The sequence below is a fragment of the Sitophilus oryzae genome, unplaced genomic scaffold (genome assembly GCF_002938485.1).
Source record: "Sitophilus oryzae breed Bouriz unplaced genomic scaffold, Soryzae_2.0 scaffold_119_pilon_pilon, whole genome shotgun sequence".
Lineage (NCBI taxonomy): Eukaryota > Metazoa > Arthropoda > Insecta > Coleoptera > Curculionidae > Sitophilus > Sitophilus oryzae.
Window position 1 is genome coordinate 456,411 of NW_022145837.1, and position 26,437 is coordinate 482,847.

Consider the following 26,437-nt stretch of genomic DNA (forward strand, 5'->3'; position numbering starts at 1 on the left):
GTAAATAAAAAGTTTATTAAAAAATATAAAATAATTAAAAAAAACTCTGTTAATAATTGACTAGCAATGTTACAAACAAATAAAACTATGAACATTTAGTTACAAATATTTAACTAAAAATATGTAATATTTTTTTAACATTATTGGTCCAATACTTTATATTTAAATGTCGGAAATGTTCTTAATCTTAATAACTCCAATTCCGCCTGCAGCACTAGAATTTCGTTGTGGTTTTCTTGGATTTTTTGCACCAGCTGATTTCTTTGCAACATTGCATTCAACCTAAAAGCAATACATTTTTAGACAACGCAACGCAGGAGAGACTCAGAGACACCATTAGGTCCATCCTGGTATCCCAGGGAATTTATAATTTTATTATAGGGTACTTTTTCTCAGCCCCTCCGACAGATTTTATGATTAGTTCTTAAACACTCATTGTGAAATATATAGGGTGGTCCGAACTGTATTCCGGAAACTTTGGCCGTATCTTCTGCAGATAAAAATAAGTAAAAAAAGTCGTATAAATATATGTCCTAAAATGTTTACTTTAAGAGATACAGGGTGTAGAAGTTTCATTTTTATTTCGATTTTTTCGAAATAATTTGGGAAGTAACGTCGATATTTGGTTGAAAATTGGTGTCTGGAAGTTTTTTGACATGAGAAATTTGATTTTGATGTTATAATGACTCATACTAGTAGAGGGCGCCACCTACATATTTTTTAACTGGTTTGAACTTTGAAATTGTTTTGCGATTACCGTACTTCCGGTACGGCCTAGAAAATTTGCGAAACTCCTAACAACGATATGTACTTTTAGCTTTGAATAAGAAGACTAAGGAAGGAGCATAATGCTATCCATGTATTCATGCATGGTGGGCGGAAAAGGCACCATAAAAGCTCTCTAGGGTGGGGATCCTTGACAGTTCTGTTTGACGATTCATTTGACACAATTGAATTTGATTTGAAATTTTGTGGATTTGTCAGTCTTTACGGAGCTTATTTTATGTTATTTATTATTTTTTCTACTACTGATAGTTGTATAAAGGTAGTAAATCTAGATGGAAATTGTGGCAGAACTTAAATTAACAGTGACACTATCGCGATTTATCGAAAAAGACTCTAAAATAGTTGGTTGTGTAGCGTGCGGTAGATCTCGGCAAAAATTGAGTGAAATAATGGAACAACTTTTCGCTAGTAAGTGACTATATAATACGTGTAGTAAACCGATCATTTATGAAATTCACTTAAATTAACTAAATTATATATTTTTCTTGCATTTTAGCTTTTATTTATTACTTGTCAAAGATTAGATGTCAAAGAATTTAGATACGTTAATTTGACTTACCTGCTTCAGTAGCGTATCGGATGTTTGTGTTAATAAATACTTATTATAACTTATCTATTTTTATTAGAATTATATATTTTTATAACAATTTTAATAACTACCAACATTTATTCACAACGTAAAATAAAACAACAAATTATTGAGTCTACCCCACGTCTACCCTACATCATAGTTTTACATTTTATAAATAAAATTAGAACGACACTGATAAACCGGAATTTAAGTCGGCCATATTTGATGCCCATCGCGGTGTACCTAAGATTTTTGATATGCTCCTTCCTTAGTCTTCTTATTCAAAGACTTTTAGGTACTTTATGTCCTAGGCCAACTTAAACAACCCGAAATTGAATATTTCCTGTAACATATTATCTACTGACCTAGATTTGAGTATGCTCTTCTCCTTTTCTTCCACTTCCCATTCTTTGAGCAACTTGAAGTGGCACACGTCAACGTTTATCTTCTTGATCTCTTCGTCTAAGTTCTTGTTGCTGTCCTGGTACAGTTTCAGCTGGATCTTGATCTTGTTGTACTTGTCCTTCTTGTCCTTTATCCTGTTTTCGAACGCGGCTGCCAAGAGTTCCACTTCCATTTCATACGATTCCACTTCCGCTTGTTTGCCCATAGTTTTGCTCTTTAAGTACCTCTGCATCTCTTTGGTAAACTGGAAAAATATACAGGGTGATTCCTGTAAGTCGGTCATGCTTTCGACTATCATTCGTCGAAATATTAATTTTGATATAGCACACTGTGGGTCGAAATGCCTCTTACACAAAATGAAAGATATTCTTTAATAGTATTTTAACAGTTGAAAGTATCGTTATAAAATTTTATTGTAGGAGTCTGCCTAACAGAGACACTTTAAATGTAAAAAGAAGAGGTTTTAGTTATTATTATTATATTACTATTATTATTACAACTACCTTAAAACTACGAATTTTATTATTAACAATAAAAAAAATTCTATTTTAAATTTATAATTTTTTAAAAATTTATTTAGTGCTAATAGTAAAAAGTACTAAAGTTACCCAAGATGAAGGGATCTAACGATGCACATGTGTTTCTGTCCTCTAGTTATAATAATTCGCTGTATTTAAGATTCTCATTAAAAAATTTATTTATTTTTAAATTGTGACAAAATGGTGTTAGATAGGAGAAAGTTGCAAGAGACATTTTTTCTTTGAAATAAACCGTGTAAATAAAAAAACTCCGAAATTTTTATTTTTATCAGTGGCGTACTATTTTTTTTTTAAATTACCCTCGCCTTTCCTTGTCTAGCGTATTGTGGTATATCGCATTGACGGAGCGACAGCGTTCACTGGAATCTTAAATCTATAGAATGAAAAGAAAAAGCATAGGCAAAACCTTTAGTTGAAGAGAGATAAAATGTATGGAGTAGTAGCGCGTAAAAAGACCGTATTGAGGCGAGCCTCAAATGTAAATTTAAGCCTTAAAAGCCGTTCGTTAAAAATATGTATCACTTCACGATCAGTTCCCGATCAGCATCAGCCCGAGAGATTTTAGGCGACAGGCTGAAAATGCAGAATTGCATTATTTGGGAATTTGTATTAGTTTGAATTAACTCTGCCGGTTATTGCACTGTTTTGTCTCTAATTGATTAATATATACGTTTTTTAATGTGAATTGCATGTTTAATTACTCGTCTTACTGATTACAACGTATTAAGTAAATACCTAAAAAGTGGGCAGTGACTTGTTGATTGATATGATGATTTAGAGGGACCATGCATCATCAGAGGACTTCCCCAGGTAAAGTTTTTCGACTTCGAATCATTTCTAGATAAATTGTGTATTCGTATAGTCAAAAAGTAAAGCAACCTGTTACAGATTTCATTTTGTTTTACTTTTATAGGATGGGTAGAAAAACAAAATTTTACCATACAGAGTAAAATATAAGACAAAATATCCTGAGGTCGCTTTGATAAAAATTTACCGTATGATAAAAAAAAAACGGCGTCCAGTTGGCTTGAAAATGACGATCGATGACATTTTCCATATAATTTTACATATAAAATGACAGCGATCTTCATTTCATAGCCATCGCTGACGCCGTTTTTATTCGATTATATGGTATAATACTGCGAATTATATTACATAAGGCTATTTCCGCAACGGCTAAAAATTTAGAAATATTTTAAATACAAAAATGTGCGCTTTTTAAGTTTGTAGGTATCTAAAATACTAAAAATAATATACAGTGTGTATTACATTTAAAAAAATTGAGATATAGCATTATAATATTGCAATGTTGACCGTGCCATAAAAAAATCCCGTAGAAAATTATTAACGTAGTTTTCGTGTAGTTAATGAACGGGAAAAGACGTAGTTTTTGAAGAAAAACTACACGTAGTTAATCAGGTAAATTACGTCTTAATTAACTACTTCCGAACCCTGGCTATATAAGCAAAAAAAAAATAAAAGAGTGTTGTTTTAATTAAATTATTTTGCCAAATGCGGGAAAGAATGAAAGTGACATGATATTCAAAGGCAGATGATTGTACATTTTTTTGGCATTGTACAGTATTGAACCTTTAACTAGTTCTGAGCTCGGGGTTGGCAGATAAAAATCGTGCTCCGCCTTCCTAAGTGGATAGTTGTTCCCTTTCGGGAATAGCAGATATGTGCTGGCGGATTGAGCAAACGGATTCAAAAATGAATAAAGAAGGTAGTGTCAGTATTTTGAAATCATTAAAGAAATTCTGGCACACAGTTCAGTCCCAATAAATATCGAACTGCGCTCTTTTGAAGTTTGAAAATACAATCAAATTTTGTCGCGCAGCAAGTACCCCAGAATGGAAGGGCATAACGAAGATGCGACTCAAAAAAGGCATAATAGACCATTCTAGAGGTAGATAAGTTAAGTTCCTTAGAAACTGATCTTAGGGCAAAACAGGCAGCGCTTAGTTTCTTTGATAAAACTTCGATGTGCAAGTCCCATTTTAACGAGTTGTCTACAACAAGTCCTAAGAATTTCACAGAGTCCACGACGTCAATAGTGGTGTTATTAAGTACAAAAGGTTGTATAGTACTTTTATATGACAAAACTTTAGTTTTTGATAGATACATAGAAGAGTAGAATCGCACCAAGATTTAATGGTGCGTAAGTCACTGGATATAGTATAGCGCCGTAACATCTGGGCCGCTCCAAGTGAAACTAGTATCGTCCGCAAAGAGGCAGATTTTACCGCTAATCTCTAGATTTGCAATGTCGTTGATAAACACCAGAAACAAAATAGGGCCTAGTACTGAACCTTGAGGGACACCACATTCTATAGGCTTACAAGAAGACATAGACGTATCAATCCTCAGAAGCTGTCTTCTGTTGCCAAGATATGACTTAAGCCATTCGAGCGGCACTGCTCTGAATCCATACTTAAAAATAAATAAAACTGACTTAAACTTTTTACCTTTACAGAAAGAATATCTTTCCTCTGCTCAATAAAATCGTTGATCTGCATTCTAGTCTTCATGTGTTCCCATTCGATATTCATAATGCGTCTCTTAAACTCCATATTTTTGTAGATCGTTTTCAATTTCAAATTGCCCGCGTTCTTTTCCAAAAACGAATAAGTTTAAAAAATGCAATTTTAAGTTTGTTTCGGAGAATACTCACCTTGATCATATCGTTGACGCGTTGAATTTCTGTTCTGGGGATCAAAATAACGTCATTAAAGTCGGTGAACAAGTCTCCAGTAAGAGGGATTTCAACCAAACCTCTCCTGAGTACCACTTGGACTTGTCTGTTGTGCAGCAGGTACAACCTATTGCATAATATACAAAAAGGTAATTTTCGAAAATCTGAGATTTGTCAGAATTCATGGAAAGCAGGGCATACAGTTAACTTCAATAATGCGAAAAAACGATAGACTCTAAACAAATCTATCCTATCTTGGTCCAGAGCCAGTACTAGGCATACCCAAATGTATTAGAGTTACAGAAATGTTTAGATTTTTTCAAGAGACTAATGTAACGTTATAGCTATACTCTGTTTTTTTTTTCTCAGGTAAGATTTCGACAGACAAAAGCAGATGACGTCCATACCAATCAATTTATTACACTATTTTTTTTTCTAATATTTTTTAAGTTAACTATGGACGGGTATAAACCCATCTATATATATACCCCCTAATATTTTTTAAGTTAACTATGGATAAATATAAATCCGTCATGCGTTGTCTCTTGTTGTTTTTAACCAGTTTTATTGGTTTATGTCAAAAATGACAGATCATATTTCAATATTATTGGTTTGACGGGCCGATGCGTATGAACTCGACTTAAGAATTTTAAGAGTTGTCTCCAAAACCCTTGCCAAATTATAGGTTATAATTTGGTGTCAAATTATGTCAAATAGAAATGATAAATATTTTGCATTTTGAACTGTTATTACGTGTTTTTTAAAGTAATGTTATTATTTTTTAGTGTAATTTAGTCCCACTCCAATATTCTTCGACGAATATACTTACCTATGTATATCGGCAAATTACAAATTGTTTGATGGTGCACTGTGCGTACATTGTATACATTCAAGGATTTTGACATTAGAAACATTATATTTTTTGCAGTGGCACTTTGGGGCAGCCAATTTTTTTATGATATGTGCTAATAAAGGTGGCTCTTTACATTGCACGTAATATCTCCACTTACATCCGCTTACATTTTTTTGTAATTCAAGAAAACTTTATATTTTTAAGTCTTAATGACATAAATAAAAACAAATGAGCTTTTCACTTCTGGTGTGACTTTTTTTTTTTAATTTAACAATCCAATACTATAGCCCAAGAACGCTTCTAATAAGTCGTTATATATAACAAACGAATGTCTTTTACATCCATTTTAAAATTATAATCAAATGTAAGACTCTTTATCTACCAATTTGAATGATTTTTCAATTTACTTCAAATGGTGATCATATGCTCAATAAGTAAATAACAAACAGATATACTGTATATGTTTTACAAGACTAGAATATCTCTTTAACACAAATATGTAAAAAAATATTTAAATTGAGAACTCTTCAAAACGGCCAATGTCTCTATTTTCTTATGCTTCGATCCATTGTGCGGCGGTCTGTTCAACATAAAAAGACTCAGGGCAAAAACACGTACAAAATTCATCACAGAACTTCAATACGCTGACGACTGCGCTCTAGTTGGACAAAGGAAATGTTGAACAAATATACCTGGGCATACGAGGCTTTAGGCCTTAAGCTAAACATCGACAAAACTAAAATCATGTGCACTCCCCCGGAAGATCACAACAATGTTATAAAAATCGGAGAAGAACTATTGGAATATGTGGCGGAATTCAATTACCTTGGCAGTTTGATTTCGGAAAAGGCCAATATTGACTCTGAAATTCAGCACAGGATTAGTAGCGCCTCAAGAGCATTCTGGAAATTAAAAGACGGGGTTTTCTACAATCATGACTTGAGTACAAAAACAAAACTTCCAGTGTACCGAGTAATTATTATCCCCACATTGTTATATGGGAGTGAAACCTGGGTGCCGTACCGCCAACACATGAACGCATTAAACAAGTTGCAACAGAGACATCTTAGACAACTCTTAAGAATCCGGTGGTTCCATCATGTCTCAAACGTATCGGTCCTTGAAAAAGCTAACTGCGAGAGTATTGAAGTCATGGTTACAAAATCCCGCTCAAGATGGGCTGGTCATGTATGCAGAATGCAAGAAAACCGCATAGCAAAATCTCTGCTTTACGGTGAGCTTGTAGACGGTAAGAGGAGGCCGGGTGAACAACTGAAAAGGTACAAGGACATTTTCCACGAAAACTTAAGGGGGCTTAACATGCAGAATGAGTGGGAAAAAGCAGCTCACAATAGAACTCAATGGAGAAGAGTTGTAAACTCAGTTAACAGCGACAACCAAAAAGTAAAGAAGCAACAAAGCAATGAGATTTTTGAATGTCCGGAGTGCTGTAGGCAGATAAAACATCACGTATCGGGCTTTTCAGTCACACAAAAGCTCATGAAAGAAAACGCCTTGCGTGACCATCTTCTTTATGTGTGTCGGAAACTCGTCAGCAAGTAGCGGCTGTATGTATGTATGTATGTTAACAGTTATACAAATTTGCCTAACAAAGAAAAAAATGCTTAACGTTTCGGAAAGTTTATCTCTTTCCGTCGTCGGAAGCAAAAAAAAGTACAAAGAATAAAGAAAAAAACTATTTCTTTATTCTTTGTTACGCAAATTTGTATTCCATATTTAAATTCAACTATTCGAGAACACTTTACTTTTTTAAAACAGATACGTCTACAAGAAACCGTTGACGTTCTGTTGAATTTTTTTTGTTGTTCTGTTGTTTCTTGTTTGTATTTTTTTGCTTCCAACGACGGAAAGAGATAAACTTTCCGAAACGTTAAGCATTTTTTTCTTTGTTAGGCAAATTTGTATAACTGTAAACATAACTTCTGACAAGCAGTGCCCGTTTAGGTTTAACGCAGAAGTGTTTACAAAAAATAACTATTTTATTTTGTAGATTTTCTTGCAGTGCAGTGGCGAAATACCCATAAAGGATTTTTTTGGAGAGATGAATGAGCCACATAAGTATAGACATTTTTTATCACTCCCTTATCACTCACTCACAGATTTGAATATATTATTTTTCCTATTCGTTCCAATTGTAGGTACCAACTTATTTCTTTGTAAAATAAAAGAAACTACTTTGTACTAAAAATGACAGACCCATCTATCACTGTCAATTGATATGTCGTTGGACAGACTATATTGCTGTCTAAAGTGACAAAAAAGTGTACTGATGTATTATAAATTGATTATGCTATTATTTCTAACCTGTCATCTCTGGTCTTCTCCAGTTGGGCATTTAAATTAGCGATTTTTTCTTTTTCAGTGGCTATACGTCTTTGGAATGTAGAAAGAGTAGCATCACCATCAATTATTTGTAACTGAGCAGCTCGACACTAAAAATATGCCATTATAAATTTCTTATAAAATACCAATCCTCAATAACTAACTACAATAAAATCACACTTTTAAAAAATGTCCATGCTATATAAAAGTTTTATTTTTATTTTTTTATATCCTGCGACATTGTTAACCACAATAGTTCAAGTAATATTAAAAAATTGGCGCCGGGAGGCCCGTTTAGCCTCCCATACTAAAATATGTCAATAAAAAGTTGGTAGGCAGTTCTTTTAGTTTCAAAGTAAAGGAACTTTTCTAATTTTGGTCCGCGGTTATTTCCCCTATCCTCCACCTGGGGTCGCGTCCGATGGGAGTTTGGAGTTCTCCACACGGATTTTCTCAAAAACAGACTACGGAAACACGGAATATGTCAAAAACTGCGACTTTGACTGATTTTGATGTTATTACAAATTTTGTTGCAAATATTATTCCTAATCTTAAATTGAAAACCGCGTTTCGCTAGCTAATGTAATTTTGGAGTTACGATTTTTTAAAATTTTTAACCATTTAAACAATTTTTCCACAAACATTATTTAAACAATTTTTCCACAAAGTTTTGTAAATAGGCCAATTCCATCTTTACCTACTGTCACCACAATATACCAAAACACTTTTACTTTTACACTGGACGCGCGTCTCGCTAACCATGTTAGCATCATCAGCAGATGATTATAAACTATCATCTGCTGATGATGCTAACATGATTAGCGAAACGCGCGTCCAGTGTAAAAGTAAGAGTATTTTGGTGTATTGTGGTGATTTAGTGTTTTTATTTTGCTGTGTAACACCAAAGGTTCCAACCCTCAACTGTAATTTACCTACTGTATCAAGAGTTATTAATAATTTTGAAACACATGAGTGCGTGTTCCCACAAAAACACAAAAAGCCTGATGTGTCGATTAATGAAGAACAGGAGTTAAAGCAAGTGTTCATTTGTGCTACCGCGGATCAAAATCCCACGTTTTCAAGTAATCAAATTGCTGAGGTGGTTGTCCTCCCCACAATGCCCGTATTGTTCAAGAATATTTGAACAATACTTTTCCCAACCGTTTAATTAGTGGATATGGAACTATGTGGCCCGCTAGATCACCAGATCTTTCTCCCAATGACTTATTTTTGTGGGGTTATGTAAAATCCAAAATGTATGGTCATAATAGGGCTAATAACCTGGATGAGGTTCAAGTAAAAATACGAGAGGCTTTCCAAAGTATTAGCCCTAATATGTTAGCCAATGTCAGACGGAGATTTTACGACCGCCTAGGCTTCTGTCTAGCACAACAAGATGGTCTTTTTGAACACTTGTTATAACTTTTTCTTATTTAGAGTAATATTTTAGTTTTTTGGGGGGGTTTAGAGAATTTATTTATTTTTAGTTTTGGCTTGGAAACACACTCAAATAATATATATTTAAGTATTTTCATTTTAAATGTTACCTTAAGTGAAGGTAAACACTTAAAATGAAAATAATAAATACTCGGCAGTCCTCGCGTCGTATTCCTAGTCTGTCACGACCGACCCGTCCAAGCACAACTGCAACTGCGTACTGCCTGACCAGCCGACTGGCCGGCAATCTCGAGTATGAACGCAAAACGGGTAAACGTAAATTCGTCCGGCAACTTGCTATGTTACTAGTAGCCTGGTCTTCTCTGTATAATAAATTTATATAAGAATTCTTATCACTTAACTGCTGATATAGAAATTTAATTCTACGCTGTGTTTGTCATAATGTGGATCAACCTGCTCTCACTACCGGTTTCGGAGCCCTAGCCCTACTCCATCAGGTAAGCTTGGGCAAATCCACAAAATGACAACCACAGCGCAGAGTAGTTAATTCCGACTTGTCGGAAAGTATCGGTTAGATATTAAGTCCCGAACAGGAGATGCAATGGTTAGTTAACGGAACGTGCAATGGTTAGTTATTTTTTGTAAATATAACTTCTGACAAGCAGTGTCCGTTTAGGTTTAACGCAGAATTGTTTACAAAAAATAACTATTTTATTTTGTAGATTCTCTTGCAGTGCAGTGGCGAAATACCCATAAAGGATTTTTTGGAGAGATGAATCCGCCACATAGGTATAGACATTTTTTGGTTAGTATTTAGTAATATTAAATACTGCTTTTATTTTCCATTTTTACTTACTCTAATGTCGTACTCAATTCTCATCCTTCTATGTTTGCATATCAAACTATACGTGTTCTCGTCGATGGTAGGAGGCAGACCAACGAACAAATCCAATTGTTCCAAGGATTTCAAGTAGTCCAAACACTCTTGCGTCATGGCTATCGTGGTCTCGTTACTTAGGACACTTTTGGCCAATTCGTTCAAAACCGTTGCAGTGGAGATATTGCGAAAATTTACTTTGGGTCGCTTTCTATTAATAATAAAACTCATTTTTAAAGAAAATGCATACCCTGGCATAGTATGTATACATACAATAATGACATACGTCGTTTAATTTAGGAAAGGTAGGTAAGTCATTTAATACAGGTAAGTCGTTTAAATTTAAATGACTTACCCAATTAAATGACTTATTATGACTTATAATGTATTAACTGACTTACCTAGATTAAATATATAGGAAAGGTAGGTTAGTCATTTAATACAGGTAACTCATTTAAATTTAAATGACTTACTATGACTTATATTATATTAAATGGCTTACCTAAATTAAATATACAGGGTGGCGCACCTCATTCGTCTCGGTTGATTATACGAAAACGGAAAGATGTAGAAACAAAATATTTTATGGGTATATGTGGGGAGGTAATGTGCACAATTTAAAATTATTTTGAAATGTACAGGGTGTTTCAGAACTAAGATCCATACCAAAGTTATATTTTTTCTTATGGAACACCCGATATTTTATTTCATTTTTGGATTCTTGGGTCCAAAAAAAGGTATTTATTGTAAGGGTTAAATATGTTTAAAATCTTTGGTTTTTGAGATATTGAAAGATATTTAAATTTGCATGCTACAATAGAATAGATTATTAACACCCTGTACATTACTTTTCAGAATTAGTTCTTGTGCTGGGTTTAAAGGTAGAGAAATAAACTTTACAGAAAAATGTTATTCCTTCCTTAAATGTATACAGGGGTATCACAAATTGCTGGGCTATTTTAAATATTTATTTTACATAAGAACTTCGTTATTTTAAATGCAACACTATGTATTTTTTTAAATAAGTCGAAGCAGATTTAAATGCTCTTTCAAACTATATTAGGGTTTCCTAAAAAAGCGATTTTTCAGTAAAATTGTAATCAAGATGGCTAGTGTTGTCATGGCAAGTTTCTAGTGACAGTAGCTATTTTTAAAATCGATATTAGTTTATCGACTTATTTACATTTATACCAGTTTACTTTTATTTAATTTATCTACAATAGTTTAATAAATAATATTTATTAAATATGTGTTTATTATTCTATCAAGAAAAACGAAGAACTAGTCTTTGAATTATTTTACGATGACTTGTAGATACATGGATTTTCTATAAAAGAGCCAATTAGGGCAAATTCATTTTCTTCACTTCCAACGACAGATTTCTGCATAATAGTTTTTTTATAAACCACACTACCAGGCGAAATAGGACAAGAAGTTTTTCAAAGAAACTCTTATCAGGAAGTAATTCTATTTGGATATCTTTGAGCATTTGAGCCCTTGAGGTCAAGAAGCAATTTTCCTCACAAAATAATATTACTAGTAACATATCTATTCGTTCCGCCAGCAGATACTGCTTTATTTTTCTTGATATAATAATGAATATTTAAAAAATGTCTATACCTAGGTGGCGGATTCATCTATCCAAAAAAAAATCCTTATGGTTTTTTTTATTTTTTTTTTAATTTTTTTTTGTTAATTTTGAAGTTTAACTTAATATAATGTCATTTTAACAGAACGTCAACGATTTCTTGTAGACGTATCTGTTTTAAAAAGTAAAGTGTTCTCGAATAGTTCAATTTAAATATTTTAAATAGTTTTTTTCTCGATTCTTTATATTTTTTTGCTTCCGACGACTGAAAGAGAAAACTTTCCGAAACGTTAGGCATTTTTTTCTTTGTTAGGCAAATTTTTATTACTGTAAACACAACTTCTGACAAGCAGCGTCCGTTTAGGTTTAACGCAAGTGTAAGTGTTTACAAAAAATAAAACTATTTTATTTTGTAGATTTTTTTTGCAGTGCAGTGGCGAAAAACCCATAAGGATTTTTTTGGATAAATGAATACTTACTTATAACTATTGTAGGTAAATTTAAGTAAACTGTTATAAATTATAAATAATAGTGTCCATAAACTAATGTCGACTTTGAAAATAGCCATCATGATTACAATTTCATTTAAAAATCGCTTTTTATTCAAAATCTGAGCCAGATAGGTATAGGAAACCCTAATATAGTTTGAAAGAGCATTTGAATCTGCTTCGACTTATTTAAAAAAAATACAGGGTGTTATATTTGAAATAACAAAGTTTTTATATAAAATATATCCTTAAACTTTTGATAACCCTGTATAAATTTAAGGAATCAATACCATTTTTCAGTAAAGTTTATTTTTCAACCTTCAATTTCTCAAACTCAGCATAAGAATTAATTCTGAAAAGTAATGTACAGGGTGTTAATAGTCTATTCTATTGTAGAATGCAAATTTAAATATATTTAAATATCTCAAAAACTAAAGATTTTAAACATATTTAACCCTTATAATAAATGCCTTTTTTGGGCCCAAGAATCCAAAAATGAAATAAAATACCGGGTGTTCCATAAGAAAAAATATAACTTTAGTATGGATCTTAGTTCTGAAACACCCTGTATATTTCAAAATAATTTTAAATTGTGTACATTGTCTCCCCACATATACCCCTAAAATATTTTGTTTCTACATCTTTCCGTTTTCGTATAATCAACCGAGGCGAATGAGGTGCGCCACCCTGTATAGGAAAGGTAAGTAAGTGATTTAATAAAGGTAAGTCCTTTAAATTTAAATGAAGTTAAACCAAACAAATTAAATGACTTATTATGACTTATAATGTATTAAATGTCTTACCTAAATTAAATACATATATAGGAGTTATACAGGTAAGTCATTTAAATTTAAATGACTTACCCAATTAAATGACTTATAATGTATTAAATAACATCTAAATTAAATTTAGGTAAGTCATTTAATACTAGAAAATGTACATTTAAAAAAAGTCTGAAACTTTAAGGCAAAATCATTTACTTAAAGATAGAATAAATGTCACAACACAATGTTTTTCAGTTTTTTTGGTATCTTTGTTTTAACAACATTGGACTTTCTCGCACTAATGGGCAACCCTGTAAGTTAACAGATAATATCTGTCCAAGATATAAATATATATTAGATACCAATTAAACTTTTGTTACGTAATTCGTAATTGAGGGCGCGATTTTTAAATTCATTGTTGCCAAACATGGACATATTCGGCGCCGGGCTGGCCAACTGGAATTTAAATTTCGCGCTGGCGATTCAGGTGGTAGCTCTGCTGTAAAAAATGTCAAGTTGCCACAAAGATTTATTTATTTCCTGAAATTGTCATTCGTTTTGACACTTTAGTTTTTTTAATTTTAGTTTTGTCTAACGAGTTTTTGGTTTAAATAAATAATGTTGTGATACTTTAAGCTTAAAAATGTTTAGTATCAGACCTTGCAGTCGAACATTGTTCTTTATAGAACCTCTTTTAGTGCGAAGCGGTACAAGATAGCTTAATAGCCGTTGCAAAAAGCTCATCGCAACCTTATTAGAATATTTTGAACGGGAAAGCGATAGTAATGGCGCTTTATGTCCCTTAAGTGCTGTTAAGAATGTGAGTTTTGTTGATGTAAATAATAACTGTTCATATATTTAGAATTAATTTATTTTTGTTAAAAGTGGGTAACGCTGTGCCGGTCCAGCTTAATCACGTGACTAAAAGTTTATTTGGTATGAACTATAAATGATCATCAATAAAAATATTATAAAAACATAATATATTTGGCCACGAGGCACGTTTTCTTTTTGATTTGTACAACTTGGTCAATAATTAATAATTAGGACTCAGACATACGTGACTAAAATTTTATGTGATATGAACTATAGCGTTATTTACTTGTATAGCTTATAAGACTGTTCCTGGACCACGGGGGACATGTCCTGAAAGTCCTTCCTGTATGCTTTCTCTAAATTTTTTTCTCTGATCTGCATGGAATCCAAGTTGGTTTTACAATCGCTGAGAGAATCCTGCATGAACTGTATCTGCTTATGGTTTACATCGACCTCTTTTTCGTATTCCTGAATGGATGCACTGAAAAAAGTCAAATTTCAAAATGCTATTACATTTGGAGTATTGGAACCTTTGGTGATATAACAGCAAAGTAAAACACTAAGGTTCATTCGGAACCTCTAAATTAGTCAGGAGAAGTTTAAACACGCGTGCGTAAAATATTTGACTTGAAATTTGTTGTGAATGGTTAATTTCATGGTACAAAGAAAACAAGGTATAATCGATAGCAGCTTCAATTTCGTTAAGTTTGCGCATACCACCTGTGACGTCATATGACAAACAAAAAAATATCCGTATTGTTCAATTGCCACTAATAAAAAAAGACCTAAAATAGGGAAGAATTAGGATATAACCGCAAAAGTTGTGTCAAATCATGGAGCTTGACATTTAAAAAATTATTTTCACATTTATTATGTCATCTGTTTGACAATTTGAAATTGGCGCGGGAAGCTTGACGACCAATGGTGCCGTTTATCACTTGTGACGTAATGACCAACCTGCGCAATATCATACCTTGTATGCTTTGTATCATGGGTTAATTTCGTGCCGACTTTAATGTCGAATTGCCACTTGGCGAGCGAATTGATTTCGAATGTAGCTTTACTCGCAAATTTTGAAGTATAATTAGTGGAAAAGTTAAAAGTTTGTTAACTTTTTCCACTAATTGAAAATTACTATCACTAATTATGACGTTCTCAATGCTTATATTAAAATTAGGTGAACAAACTTCTACGGCTAATTGAAACTACTAATTTATTCCACTGATTTTGAGGTTCTGAATGAAGCTTTATCTATTTTTATTAGAATTATATTGTATATTTTTATAACAATTTTAATAACTACCAACATTTATTGACAACGTAAAATAAAACAACAAATTATTTTTTTTAACCTACATCATATTTTTACACGTTTTGAACAAAATTAGAACGGCACTGATATTCTCACTATACCTTCCGTTTCCATTCCATATCCGTTCCGTATTTTTATTGTATTGACGCAATACGTAAGCTTCCGTTCCTTATCAGTTATTTTTTATTGTACCGGGTGTCCCACTAAGAATAGCTCTCGGCTGTATCTCGGAAAGTATTAGCCGTAGGGTTTACGGAAAAAAATATTTATAACTAAAGGGGCTATGAGAAATTGCTGGAAATTATTTTCAAGTTTGTAAAACGGCCGCTAGGGGGCACAACTGCTATGGAAAATAAGAAAATAGAATTTTTACAGAATTTTGCCTAGATAATGGGTACTATAAATAATAGTTTCATAATCTTCAGTAAATTTTGGATTTTCTTTGTTAGAACCATTTTCCCCTATCTGCTAAAATAAAGTGGTGGGGGAAGGTTAGATCTATCTTTATATAAATGTTAATAACTCCGGACTGGATGATCAGAATCCAACAAACGAGGGCTCGTTTAAAAGAGCGTTTCTTACTCTATATTATATCTTAAAAATAATAATAATAAGGTTTTGAACGTAGACGATAGGGGGCGCTTTCTTATAATTTATCAAACATAGCGTGTTTTTTCAAAAAAATTAAATGCAATAGTATTTGTAATTTTAACTAATAGTAAAAAAGTAGTAAAAGCTTAAAAAGTCAGCGAAAACCGCATCTTGATATCTTCTTTCAAACCGAAGATATAAGCAAATTATAATAAATACCAAAAAATAAGCCCTTAATTACCTTATTTTTACAATACGGTATCAGTAGCCCTCTTGATTATGCCCATTCTAACAAAAAATAAGATAGAAACAGTTAGTTTATTTTAAAATCGACGAAATACCAGAATACCAGATGTATTAATATGTAGTAACTAAGATATTAATAACAGTGAACAAGAAACGATGATTCGGTGAGGTCAAGGTAGGCTTTGGAAAAAAGTTGCTTTTCACGTAATAGTGTAAACGTCAAACTGTTATTAGATCAACATTTTGATAGTCTTAGCCGCGTTTTTTATCTTTTAATTGCTTTTTTCAAAATACCTTCATTATTTGAAGTAGTTGAAGTTGTTGGCATTCTGAAAAGGCAATCAAAAGATAAAAAACGCTGCTAAAACTATCAAAATGTTGATCTAATAACAATTTGACGTTTATACTATTACGTGAAAAGCAACTTTTTTCCAAAGCCTACCATGACTTCACTGAATCATCGTCTAACGAAAGTATCAGCCCCTACGGCTAATACTTTCCGAGATACAGCCGAGAGCTATTCTTAGTGGGACACCCTGTACAATTATTTATATCATTACGAAAGTTTTATTTTAAAAATATGGATCTTTTGAAAAAGGTAATAGATTTAATTAAGAGGTGAAAGAATAAATAAATATCAGCAAAATTGTAATAGAGCTGGTACAAATGTAAGAACTTTAAAACGCTGTTTCTGATGGAATGGATATGGAATTGATATGGAATTGATATGGAATGGATATGGAACGGATATGGAATGGATATGGAATGGATATGGAATGGATATGGAATGGATATGGAATGGATATGGAATGGATATGGAATGGATATGGAATGGATATGGAATGGATATGGAATGGATATGGAATGGATATGGAATGGATATGGAATGGATATGGAATGGATATGGAATGGATATGGAATGGATATGGAATGGATATGGAATGGATATGGAATGGATATGGAATGGATATGGAATGGATATGGAATGGATATGGAATGGATATGGAATGGATATGGAATGGATATGGAATGGATATGGAATGGATATGGAATGGATATGGAATGGATATGGAATGGATATGGAATGGATATGGAATGGATATGGAATGGATATGGAATGGATATGGAATGGATAAGGAATGGATAAGGAATGGATAAGGAGTGGATACGGAACGGATATGGAATGGATATGGAAAGGTATAGTGAGTATCAACTTTAAACCGGAATTTAAGTCGGCCATTTTTGGTCCCCATCGCGCTCTACTTAAGTGTTCCGATGTGCTCCTTCCTTAATCTTTTTATTCAAAGGAAAGAGCACTTATTTATATTTGTTAAAGTTTGCTCACATAATGCCGGCCTCTATCTCGTCCAAAATGATTCTGTGGTTCTGCTGGAACCTGGCCCGGTTCACTTGCAAATTTTCCTGGTTCATGCCCGAGTCGATGTAGAATTTGTAGCGGGTGCACTCGTAGAGCTTCTGGTTGAATCTGCGGATGGTATCGCGCACGTTCGTGGACAATTTCGCGTAATCCACTTCCAGCAAAGTTTTGTACTTTTCCCTTTCGGCTTTTAGGAACACAACTTTCTCTTCATAGTCCCTGATGGCTCTCAGGTCGTCCTCGTTGTATTCTTCCGGTATTTTCTCCAACTGTGTTAAATTAATTATTTACATCATTTAACTTAATTATATTAAAAGTCCATTTCACTGGTCGGAAAAAGTAGCAAAATAAGCGTTCGGCATTTAACGTATTAAAGTATTTTTACACAAATGAAGAATGAAATTAAAGATAAAGGATTATAATATATTGTTGCACATTTTTAGACAACTTCTTTATTTTTAAGATTTTGATGGTCAAACATCAACAAAATATTCCTTATGTTTGGACTAAATTTTCTCGATAATAAAGACATAATTTAAAATTCCGTTACAATACGGAAATAGATCGGAGTTTTGTGATTGCAGTGATATATAATTTATATGGTTTTGTAACAAATTGCGCGCTATTTTATGGCAAATGCTGAAGCTCTGCAAGCCTTAACCAAATCTTAATCAAAGCACGTGTGTTTTGAATTTTGTGTATGGCTTAACACGACAGGATCGGGTTAAGCCTTAGGTAGATTTCTGAAATATAATATATATTTCCTTCGGCCACACACCCGCTTTACGCGATCCCTGAGAGCGACCCGAACAATACAGGGCAATATACTCTTAAAGCGAAAGAACTCAGTAATTTGGAAGATTCCATCCGTAACCTGGAATGGGAATTCTCCAACGTTCTAAGAATCTGGAAGAAATGTCTCAGGACTTGAAAAAAATCGAAGACAGGACACAGTAAAAGCGTAACAGTACTCACCATGCACTTTGGTTTCGGTACGTCTTTTTTAAGTTCGTCCTCCCAACGTACTTCCAGTACGCCATTCATCATAGCCATCAGCGCCCTCTCTCTGAAATCGTCGGCCAATAACAACAAACGCAATCGTTCTTCTTCGGCTGCTTTCGCATCTAGTATGGCCTGCTCACTGGGCGAAATATATGGTGTGACTGGTATCTCGTTGTCGGTTACCTTAAGAATGGTTTCCGGATTTTCTATCTACAGTGAAAGAGAAATTCATAGCTGTTATAATTGTTTCAGTGGTCTGAAGTGGTTCAACTATCAAAAAGTAGTAAAAATAGGTTAAACGGTCTCTCCCTACAACGGTGGTCATATTTGGATTCAGGAAGTCATTTTACATAAGAATTGGTAAGAATGGTGCCAGGGCCGATTTTTATCTAGACCAGTCTTATTTAAAATAATAATTATAATTAATTGTTATAATGATTTATTAATATAGAATGTTCAGTCATCGTTCAACGTCACGTCATATATTGTCGAACTCTTTCAGTCACTTGCCCACCTAGATCATATATACTTACGTGGATAAATCAACGTCATAAGTTTAGCATTAAAAAATGTGTCTCTAACATCACGACATGCCATTTTCAAACCTTCTTTATTGCACTTATGAAACGTTTAGTAGGTTTGTCTTTCTCGAGGACCTTACTTTACGCATGCGTATTAAAAGTAGCACGTATTTCCAAAATAATCACAATTTTATACGGTTTAGAAAGTAAAAATTATGCATTATTATGGAAACCAACTTTTCATTGTCGTCATATTGTCATAACGATGCTTGTTTTTTGGGTTTTTTAATTTAAAAATTGTATTAATTACTCTTTTATCGACCGCTTTTATATAGCCAAGGATGCAAGTATGTTCAGTGAGAAGTTAATTTTAAGTTTGTGCAATTATATTTCTTTTTTTTTTCGTTGGACATTCTAAATACTCGTAAAAATGACTAGAGTAAACGCCACGAATGTTTGGGAGTGATTCATCGCTTGATGAAGTTAGAATCGACACGCGCGCTATCAGTTTTACATTAAAAACGTAAATTTTTACCGCAGACGTAGGTTTGGTTTGGCCCGGTCTAATCATCTGCCTGCGCTTCCCCTACTTATTCTAAAACCATAAAATAATTAACTAGAAAGAAGTGTCAACTCTGTGTTAAATCGTGGAAACACGATACGCCACCGAAAGCCTTCGTTGTCGTCTGGAGAACTAACTTTCCAATTGACAGGTTGACATGATAAGGTCATGATGGCTTAATTTTCATTTCCGTTTCCGGTTATTCAATGGCGGGCCCCTCTTCAGTTCAAATGTATTTTGTATTTTTCTTTTCATAAATAAAACCAAAAAATAATTTATTCACATATATTTATTTGAAATATGGAACAACGTGACTAAATAAATATAAAAATATAGAGGATTGTATTGTTTCAATACCAATTAGTTAATTATATGCACTTTTAACGTAAATTAGTTAAGGTATAAGCATGACTTACAGTAATTTGTAAATAAACACACTTCAAGGACTTAGCATTCGCAAACTTCAAGGACAGAAAACGGACACAGGAATATGAAAACGGGAGCCTTATACAAAAACCTGAAAACAGAAAAACAATTTTTTTATACTAAAATTAACAATGTAAAAATATCAATAGGTATAAAATATAAATATACTGTTTAAAAAAAGCGTCCATTATTCCCAAAGAACCCTGCTTATAAATCAAAAAGATGCAAAAAGAGATTTTTAGTCGGATAACATAATCAGATTATCAGTCCGATTTATTGCATTATTGACAATAAATCGCACATACTGGAGATAACTAATGTTGGCTATAGTTAAAAATGATCTTACCTTGCTGTAAATTGTTTCCATTTTCAAAAAAATCGCCGATCAAAGAGATTATAACACCATTTTCTTGCATCTAAAAAATGTAAAAACAGTGTTTATTTACTACCTATTTTTCATATACATGGGACATACCTACTAATGCATAAACGTCATTTTCTCCAGGATTCTTCATGTAATATATATTTTATATACTTTATTACCTTTATATTTATAAATTTCAGCCGAAATATTAAATTGAACTTCCAAAACGAAACTAAACGGAATGAATTAAAATGGCGTCGAATATTTTCGAATTTGTTCTAGAACAAATCTGAAGTTGTCTCTGAAACTGAAATCTGTCAATTCTAAACTGTGAAGTTAGACAATAGTTAGACAAAAACAATCTTAACATGACACTAATGACTGTTTCCAATTTTCCTATTTCACTGTCACCCCCCTGGTTAAAACAACAAATTACAACAGATTATATATTTATTATTATATGACTTCAAACACCACGGCACTGGAATTAAGTTTTATGTGACCTTGAACAGATTAGTTCACACGGTAGCGACCGATGAATCACTCCCAAACATTCGTGGCGTTTACTATAGAAAGTGTTTAGTGTGTGAAAGTTCTAATATAAAGGTCCCCGAATTATCTTTTCAGAGGCAAGTAAAGTATTCAGTTGTTCTCTTATTTATATTAAGCCACTTGCATACATTCTGGTTACATTTCCTAAGAATATTGATATTCGTACGGAGTGGCTAAATGTATTTTTTATATAATTTAATTCTTGTGACAGTAAACATATTGTTCAAATATAAAGCATTTTACAAATTAAAATTTAAAATTAATGTTCAAATTTGGCGCGCGGACGATAGGTCCTCGACAAGGATAGATCGAGTAGAAGCACCGCGTGTGCAACAAAAAAAGAAGATTAATGGAAGTCGTTGATATGTTTGCGACAGTTTCCATAGTGGTTTACTTAGCCACGTAAGTATATAAGTATCATATATAGTATATATTATGATCTAGGCTTGCGAACCAGATGAAATAGATTGGTGACGTCGTTACGGCATTTCCTAAATTACTGCATATTCTTTTTAGCAAATGTCATTGTCATTCGATTTGGAGTTATAATTTTACTAATAATTATACACCCTAAACCTCATATTTGACAAATAATGATGACGTAACGTTGAACAATAGCTGAACAGTCTTTAATTACCTGATCCCACTCAGGGTCGTCGATGTTAACGAAGACTTTCTTATCCGAATGGTAGTTGTACTCAGATACTATATGCCTCAGCTTGGCATTCTTTTCCTTGATATTGTACACTTCTCTGTCCTTGATAGCCCTGGTATTTTGAAAACATTTGTTGTAGTTCTGTTTCAGTTTAATAACTTCTCTCTAGAGGAAAAATAAAACAACGATAATATTTTACATCAAAATAAATTACATGGTGTGTCATTGTAACTTAAAATAAAACTTTGATTAAAAATAGGTCCTTTGCAATAATTATTATCCTAGATATCATTATTTTTTTGTCTAAGTTCCTGCATAATAAATACTAGTTGAATAGATTTATATAGTATCGTTTACAGATTTCTCTTAAGAACAATAAAATAGCATTGCTTTTAAATAATGTCCGTGGACCATTTTTGTTGACATCGGATAATTAAGCGGATATATTGATAATGTTACCAGTATTACTCATCAAGCAATACTACTCTTATATTAATCATTTAAGGCCGTACACAAACATATCATATACAATTTTATATACTAACTTGCATGTACCAGCGACTTCGTTCGCGTCGAATTAATCATTTGTATTGGTGATGATAAAACAAAGCAAGAATTTCCATTAACATACAAACTAGATAAAATTTTCTCACATTTATCTCAGCATACGAAAAAACAATATGGCGATATTATTATATAACTTGGTAATATTTGAGGGGCAGTTTTATCTCGTTGGAATTTGACTTTCGAAAAATCCGTTTGCCAAAAATAAGCTTTTTACGTCAAGCAGTTTAAGCAGAATCGTGGTTAAGAAATTACCCAACTTTTTGGAACACCCTGTATGATTTTTAAAAAATTTCAAGATATGTAAAATAACAAATAAATTATGCTTGTCCAAGCCTTTTCCCGAAAGACTAACCGTTTTTTAAATAAAAATATTGTAATATATGAGGGGCGTTTTCACCCTCTTGGAATTTGAGATTCGAGAAACCCCTCCTTATCGAACCTCTACACCCCACAGTCAATCCGTTTGCCAAAAATCAGTTTTAAACGTCAAGCAGTTTAAGCAGAATCGTGATTACTCAATGATCATATTTTATGAAACACCCTGTATAAATTTTTCAAAAATCTTAAAATATGTAAAACAACAAAATTAAATATACGTGTTTAAGAGTTTTTCCGAGAAACTCACCGGTTTTTAAATAAAAAATATTTTAATATTTGAGGGATAGTTTCACCCCCTCAGAATTCGAGTATTCGAAAAATCCCTTCTTATCGAATCTCTACACCCTAAAGTCAATCTGCTTTTCAAAAATCAGCTTTTTACGTCAAGCGCTTTAAGCAGGATCGTCATTAATCAATGACCAGATTTTTCAAAACACCCTGTATACGTTATTAAAAAATCTTAAAATATGTAAAAAAACAAAATAAAATATACGTGTTTAAGCGTTTTTTCGGAAACTTGACCGTTTTTTAAATAAAAAATATTGTAATATTTGAGGGGTGGTTTCACTCTCTTGGAACTGGAATTTCGAAAAATCCTTTCTTATCAAACCTCTACACCCTAGAATCAACCTGTATGCCAAAATTGAACTTCTTACGTTGAGTGGTTTGAGCAGGATCGTGATTATTCAGTATATCAGTCACATAAGGATTTTATATATTAGTATAGATTTATTATAATAAAATTAAGTCATAAAAATATTGTAATTATATTCCTGCAGTTTAAGTGAAAAGTTTTGTACCTAAATATCTACTATACACATAATAAACGCGTGTTCAAATATTAATTCTGTGGAATATGTATCAATATAAAATAAAACGAGATGTAATTAACGAAATATCATCGTAATAACAGCTATTTTAGAAAAGGTCTAGGTTTACTTATTTCACTGAGATTTATGAAAAAAAATCCTTTGTCTTGGATACAGATACCGCCACGTTTTGGAAATAGCTCAAAACAAAACAAAATTGAACGAGGCAACAAAAAACGCTGTTTAACGCAGCGGTGTTTACAAAAAAATTTACCTCGGCAACAGCCTGTTGTAACTGGCACTGATAAAAAGTAGTTAACTGTCTTTGCTGATAATGCCCTGGACTGATATCTATGTAGAGTTGAGCCACTGATCCAGCTATTGCTATAGTTGTTTCCAACGATTTTTCCGACTCCATCTCATCTATCTCTTTCAAACGTCTAAGAGCGGCAACCCCTGTATAATCCTCTCTTGGCGGCATCGGTCTTCTTCTTATAACATCCATCAATTTGCTAAAATAAAAAATTATTATTTTATTGGCTATAACTCAGTAATTTTGTGAAAAAAAACATATTATAGCTTATGTCGTTGAAAAACTTAAAAAATGGCGCTTTTTATGAAGTCATGGCCAACTATGGATTCCATTTAAAAAAAAACATATATTTGTGTTATATGTCAAAAATGACAGGCTTTAGAAAAAATCGGAGAACACATACTTATTAGGGACGTGATTATCTACAACTTTTATCTGAAAACTTTTTGTCTAAAATAAATTATAATGGAATTTGGGACAATTTTTAAAATAGCCAAAATTTGTTTTTTTTTTTCGAAATATCTAGTAAGCCATGAACTTTTTCAAAAATCTGAAAGGCGCATATTTATGATCCCACAAAACTGCAATTCTTTCCCCATTTAACCGACTCTCTATCTCCAATAGTTTCCGATATACCCATAGAGAACATCGTAGGAAACTCACCCTGTATATATACATACAAAAACATACATCTTAAATAAGTGCAAATATTTCAGGAAAAAAAGGGATTTTTTTTAAGCTGAAAAGCTTAAAAGACCTTGCCAGAGGCCTCGGGAGTTGACACATGGCTGACACACAGACAAAAGAAGAGAACGCCGACGTGCATAAAAATGTTCCGTAACTGAAATTGACAGAAATCATATAGAAATATTCAGATTTTTGTCTAGGACAGTCTAGAAGGCCATGCTTTCTGCCTGGGTAAGACCGCGCCAGAACTGTTTCCAATTTTCCGGTTTACTGTCACCCCCCTGTGTGAACTAATCTGTTCAAGGTCACATAAAACTTAATTCCAGTGCCGTGGTGTTTCAAGTCATATAATAATCAATATATAATCTGTTGTAATTTGTTGTTTTAACTGTCAAAGTCTTGTCAAAACATATATTTGGTTATAGATATAAACTGGAATGCCCCATTGGTCGCACTGCAAGCACACCAATGGACTGACGCACAAAAACGAATCAATCAAAGAAACGCGATATGGTATCGTCCTTGTCATGATCGCTGCGATCAAGTGCCCAACAGTATGCAAAAATAATTAAATGAACCTACACCTATTGTTCACCAGACGAAGAGAAGCCGTACGCTGCGGTTTTCTTTTTAATTTTTAACATCCTTTTTTATAATTTTTTCTAACCTTTTAAAAAGTCGCCGCAGTCTGTATTACGTTGCAAAACCAGGCGAACCAGACCGGTAAACTGCGGTAAAGAGCGGTTCCTGAAAAACATCGGTTTGATACGGAACGGTTTGATAAAATACTGGAAACGTCAAATGTTGACGTTTTCTAAATTTCAATACCTCTATTATAAAATTTATCTTTTATGCATTTTCAATGTACCTATTCTCTGCTTTTACGTTTGCTTCTTCTTTTCAATGGAGTTTAATATTGAAAAGTACTTTAAAGTTTGCAGATCCAATATTTAAACAGATCAATAATAAATAAACAAATCTAATCAATATTTATATTTTTATAGCTTACAAAACATTCACGATTACTTGTCTTGTTGTCTTGTTTTTCATGTTTTCTTTCATGTTCCTGACTTTAAGAAACAATGGCTGCAAGATAAGTTTAAATGTCCTAAAAAGTAATTCTATTTAGTTAATGAAATTTATTTACCTTTACTGCCTACCTCCATTGCTTTTGGATGTAAATACAAAATATTATTACAAATTTTAGAAATTAAATGAGAATTTCACTCGAACTTCCAATATTTGCTTGATTTCTGTCACATAGATGACACTGATTGACAAACAAAACCAGAAAAACAAAGAATATACCTAGCTAGAAAAAGAATGGACTCTGCCATACTGAAAAATGGTCCTACAGAAGTGGCGCCATCTATTGAGTAGGGCTTGTTTTAAATGGATCGAAGCGCGGGCTTTTTAAATGAGCGTATTTATTGAATTTTACTCTAAAATAATTAAATTTGATTATTAAATTTTATTTTTTACACAAATTCAACAATACTAATGACAAGTATCGTTGTGTTGTGTAAAAAATAAGATTTAACAGTATAATTTATACAATTATTAAATAAAATTAAAGCCAAATATGTGTAAATATTATTTATTATTTCAAAGTTTTTATTTATAAGTCAAATATTTAAACATCGTTTATTATAATAAAACAAGACCTACGTAATGCGCCCAAAGTTTTGTAAATGGAGTAAATATAAATAGGTACTTAAGTGATGGCAAAAATAAAAGACTTACATTATATTTTTAGGGCCACAAACAAAAGGAATTGTCTAATTAAAACACAAATTATAGTTTGAAAAACGTTTTGATAATCATTTGATAATATTATGATTGGCGCTATGACAACGACAATATTTTTTGAGAATTTGACAATAGTATGACAATGGCCGTTGGAATCTATGGAAACTACAAAAAAATTCTGATTTAACGACATCTGGCAATA

General features: G+C 32.7%; 1 protein-coding gene across 2 annotated transcripts in view; it reads right to left on the bottom strand.

The window, feature by feature from the left end:
* Positions 1-50: 50 nt before the first annotated feature.
* The window catches only part of LOC115891807 (cilia- and flagella-associated protein 43), a 49,975-nt gene continuing 23,588 nt past the window's right edge, over positions 51-26,437 (bottom strand). Inside the window, exons 13-24 of one of the 2 annotated variants that reach the window (XR_004051901.1) lie at positions 23,761-23,998; positions 21,715-21,897; positions 18,626-18,862; positions 17,618-17,919; positions 14,410-14,604; positions 10,447-10,678; positions 8,175-8,302; positions 4,976-5,123; positions 4,770-4,913; positions 1,723-2,006; positions 335-490; positions 149-282 (exon numbers count right to left, since the gene is read on the bottom strand). Coding sequence is in view for 1 of the 2 variants with exons in the window: in XM_030912371.1 (XP_030768231.1) it covers positions 141-282; positions 1,723-2,006; positions 4,770-4,913; positions 4,976-5,123; positions 8,175-8,302; positions 10,447-10,678; positions 14,410-14,604; positions 17,618-17,919; positions 18,626-18,862; positions 21,715-21,897; positions 23,761-23,998 (2,233 nt within the window). In the remaining variant the exon portion in view is untranslated. Of the gene's footprint in view, positions 283-334; positions 491-1,722; positions 2,007-4,769; positions 4,914-4,975; positions 5,124-8,174; positions 8,303-10,446; positions 10,679-14,409; positions 14,605-17,617; positions 17,920-18,625; positions 18,863-21,714; positions 21,898-23,760; positions 23,999-26,437 lie in introns of both variants that reach the window. The other variant, XM_030912371.1, reaches the window with a different exon arrangement.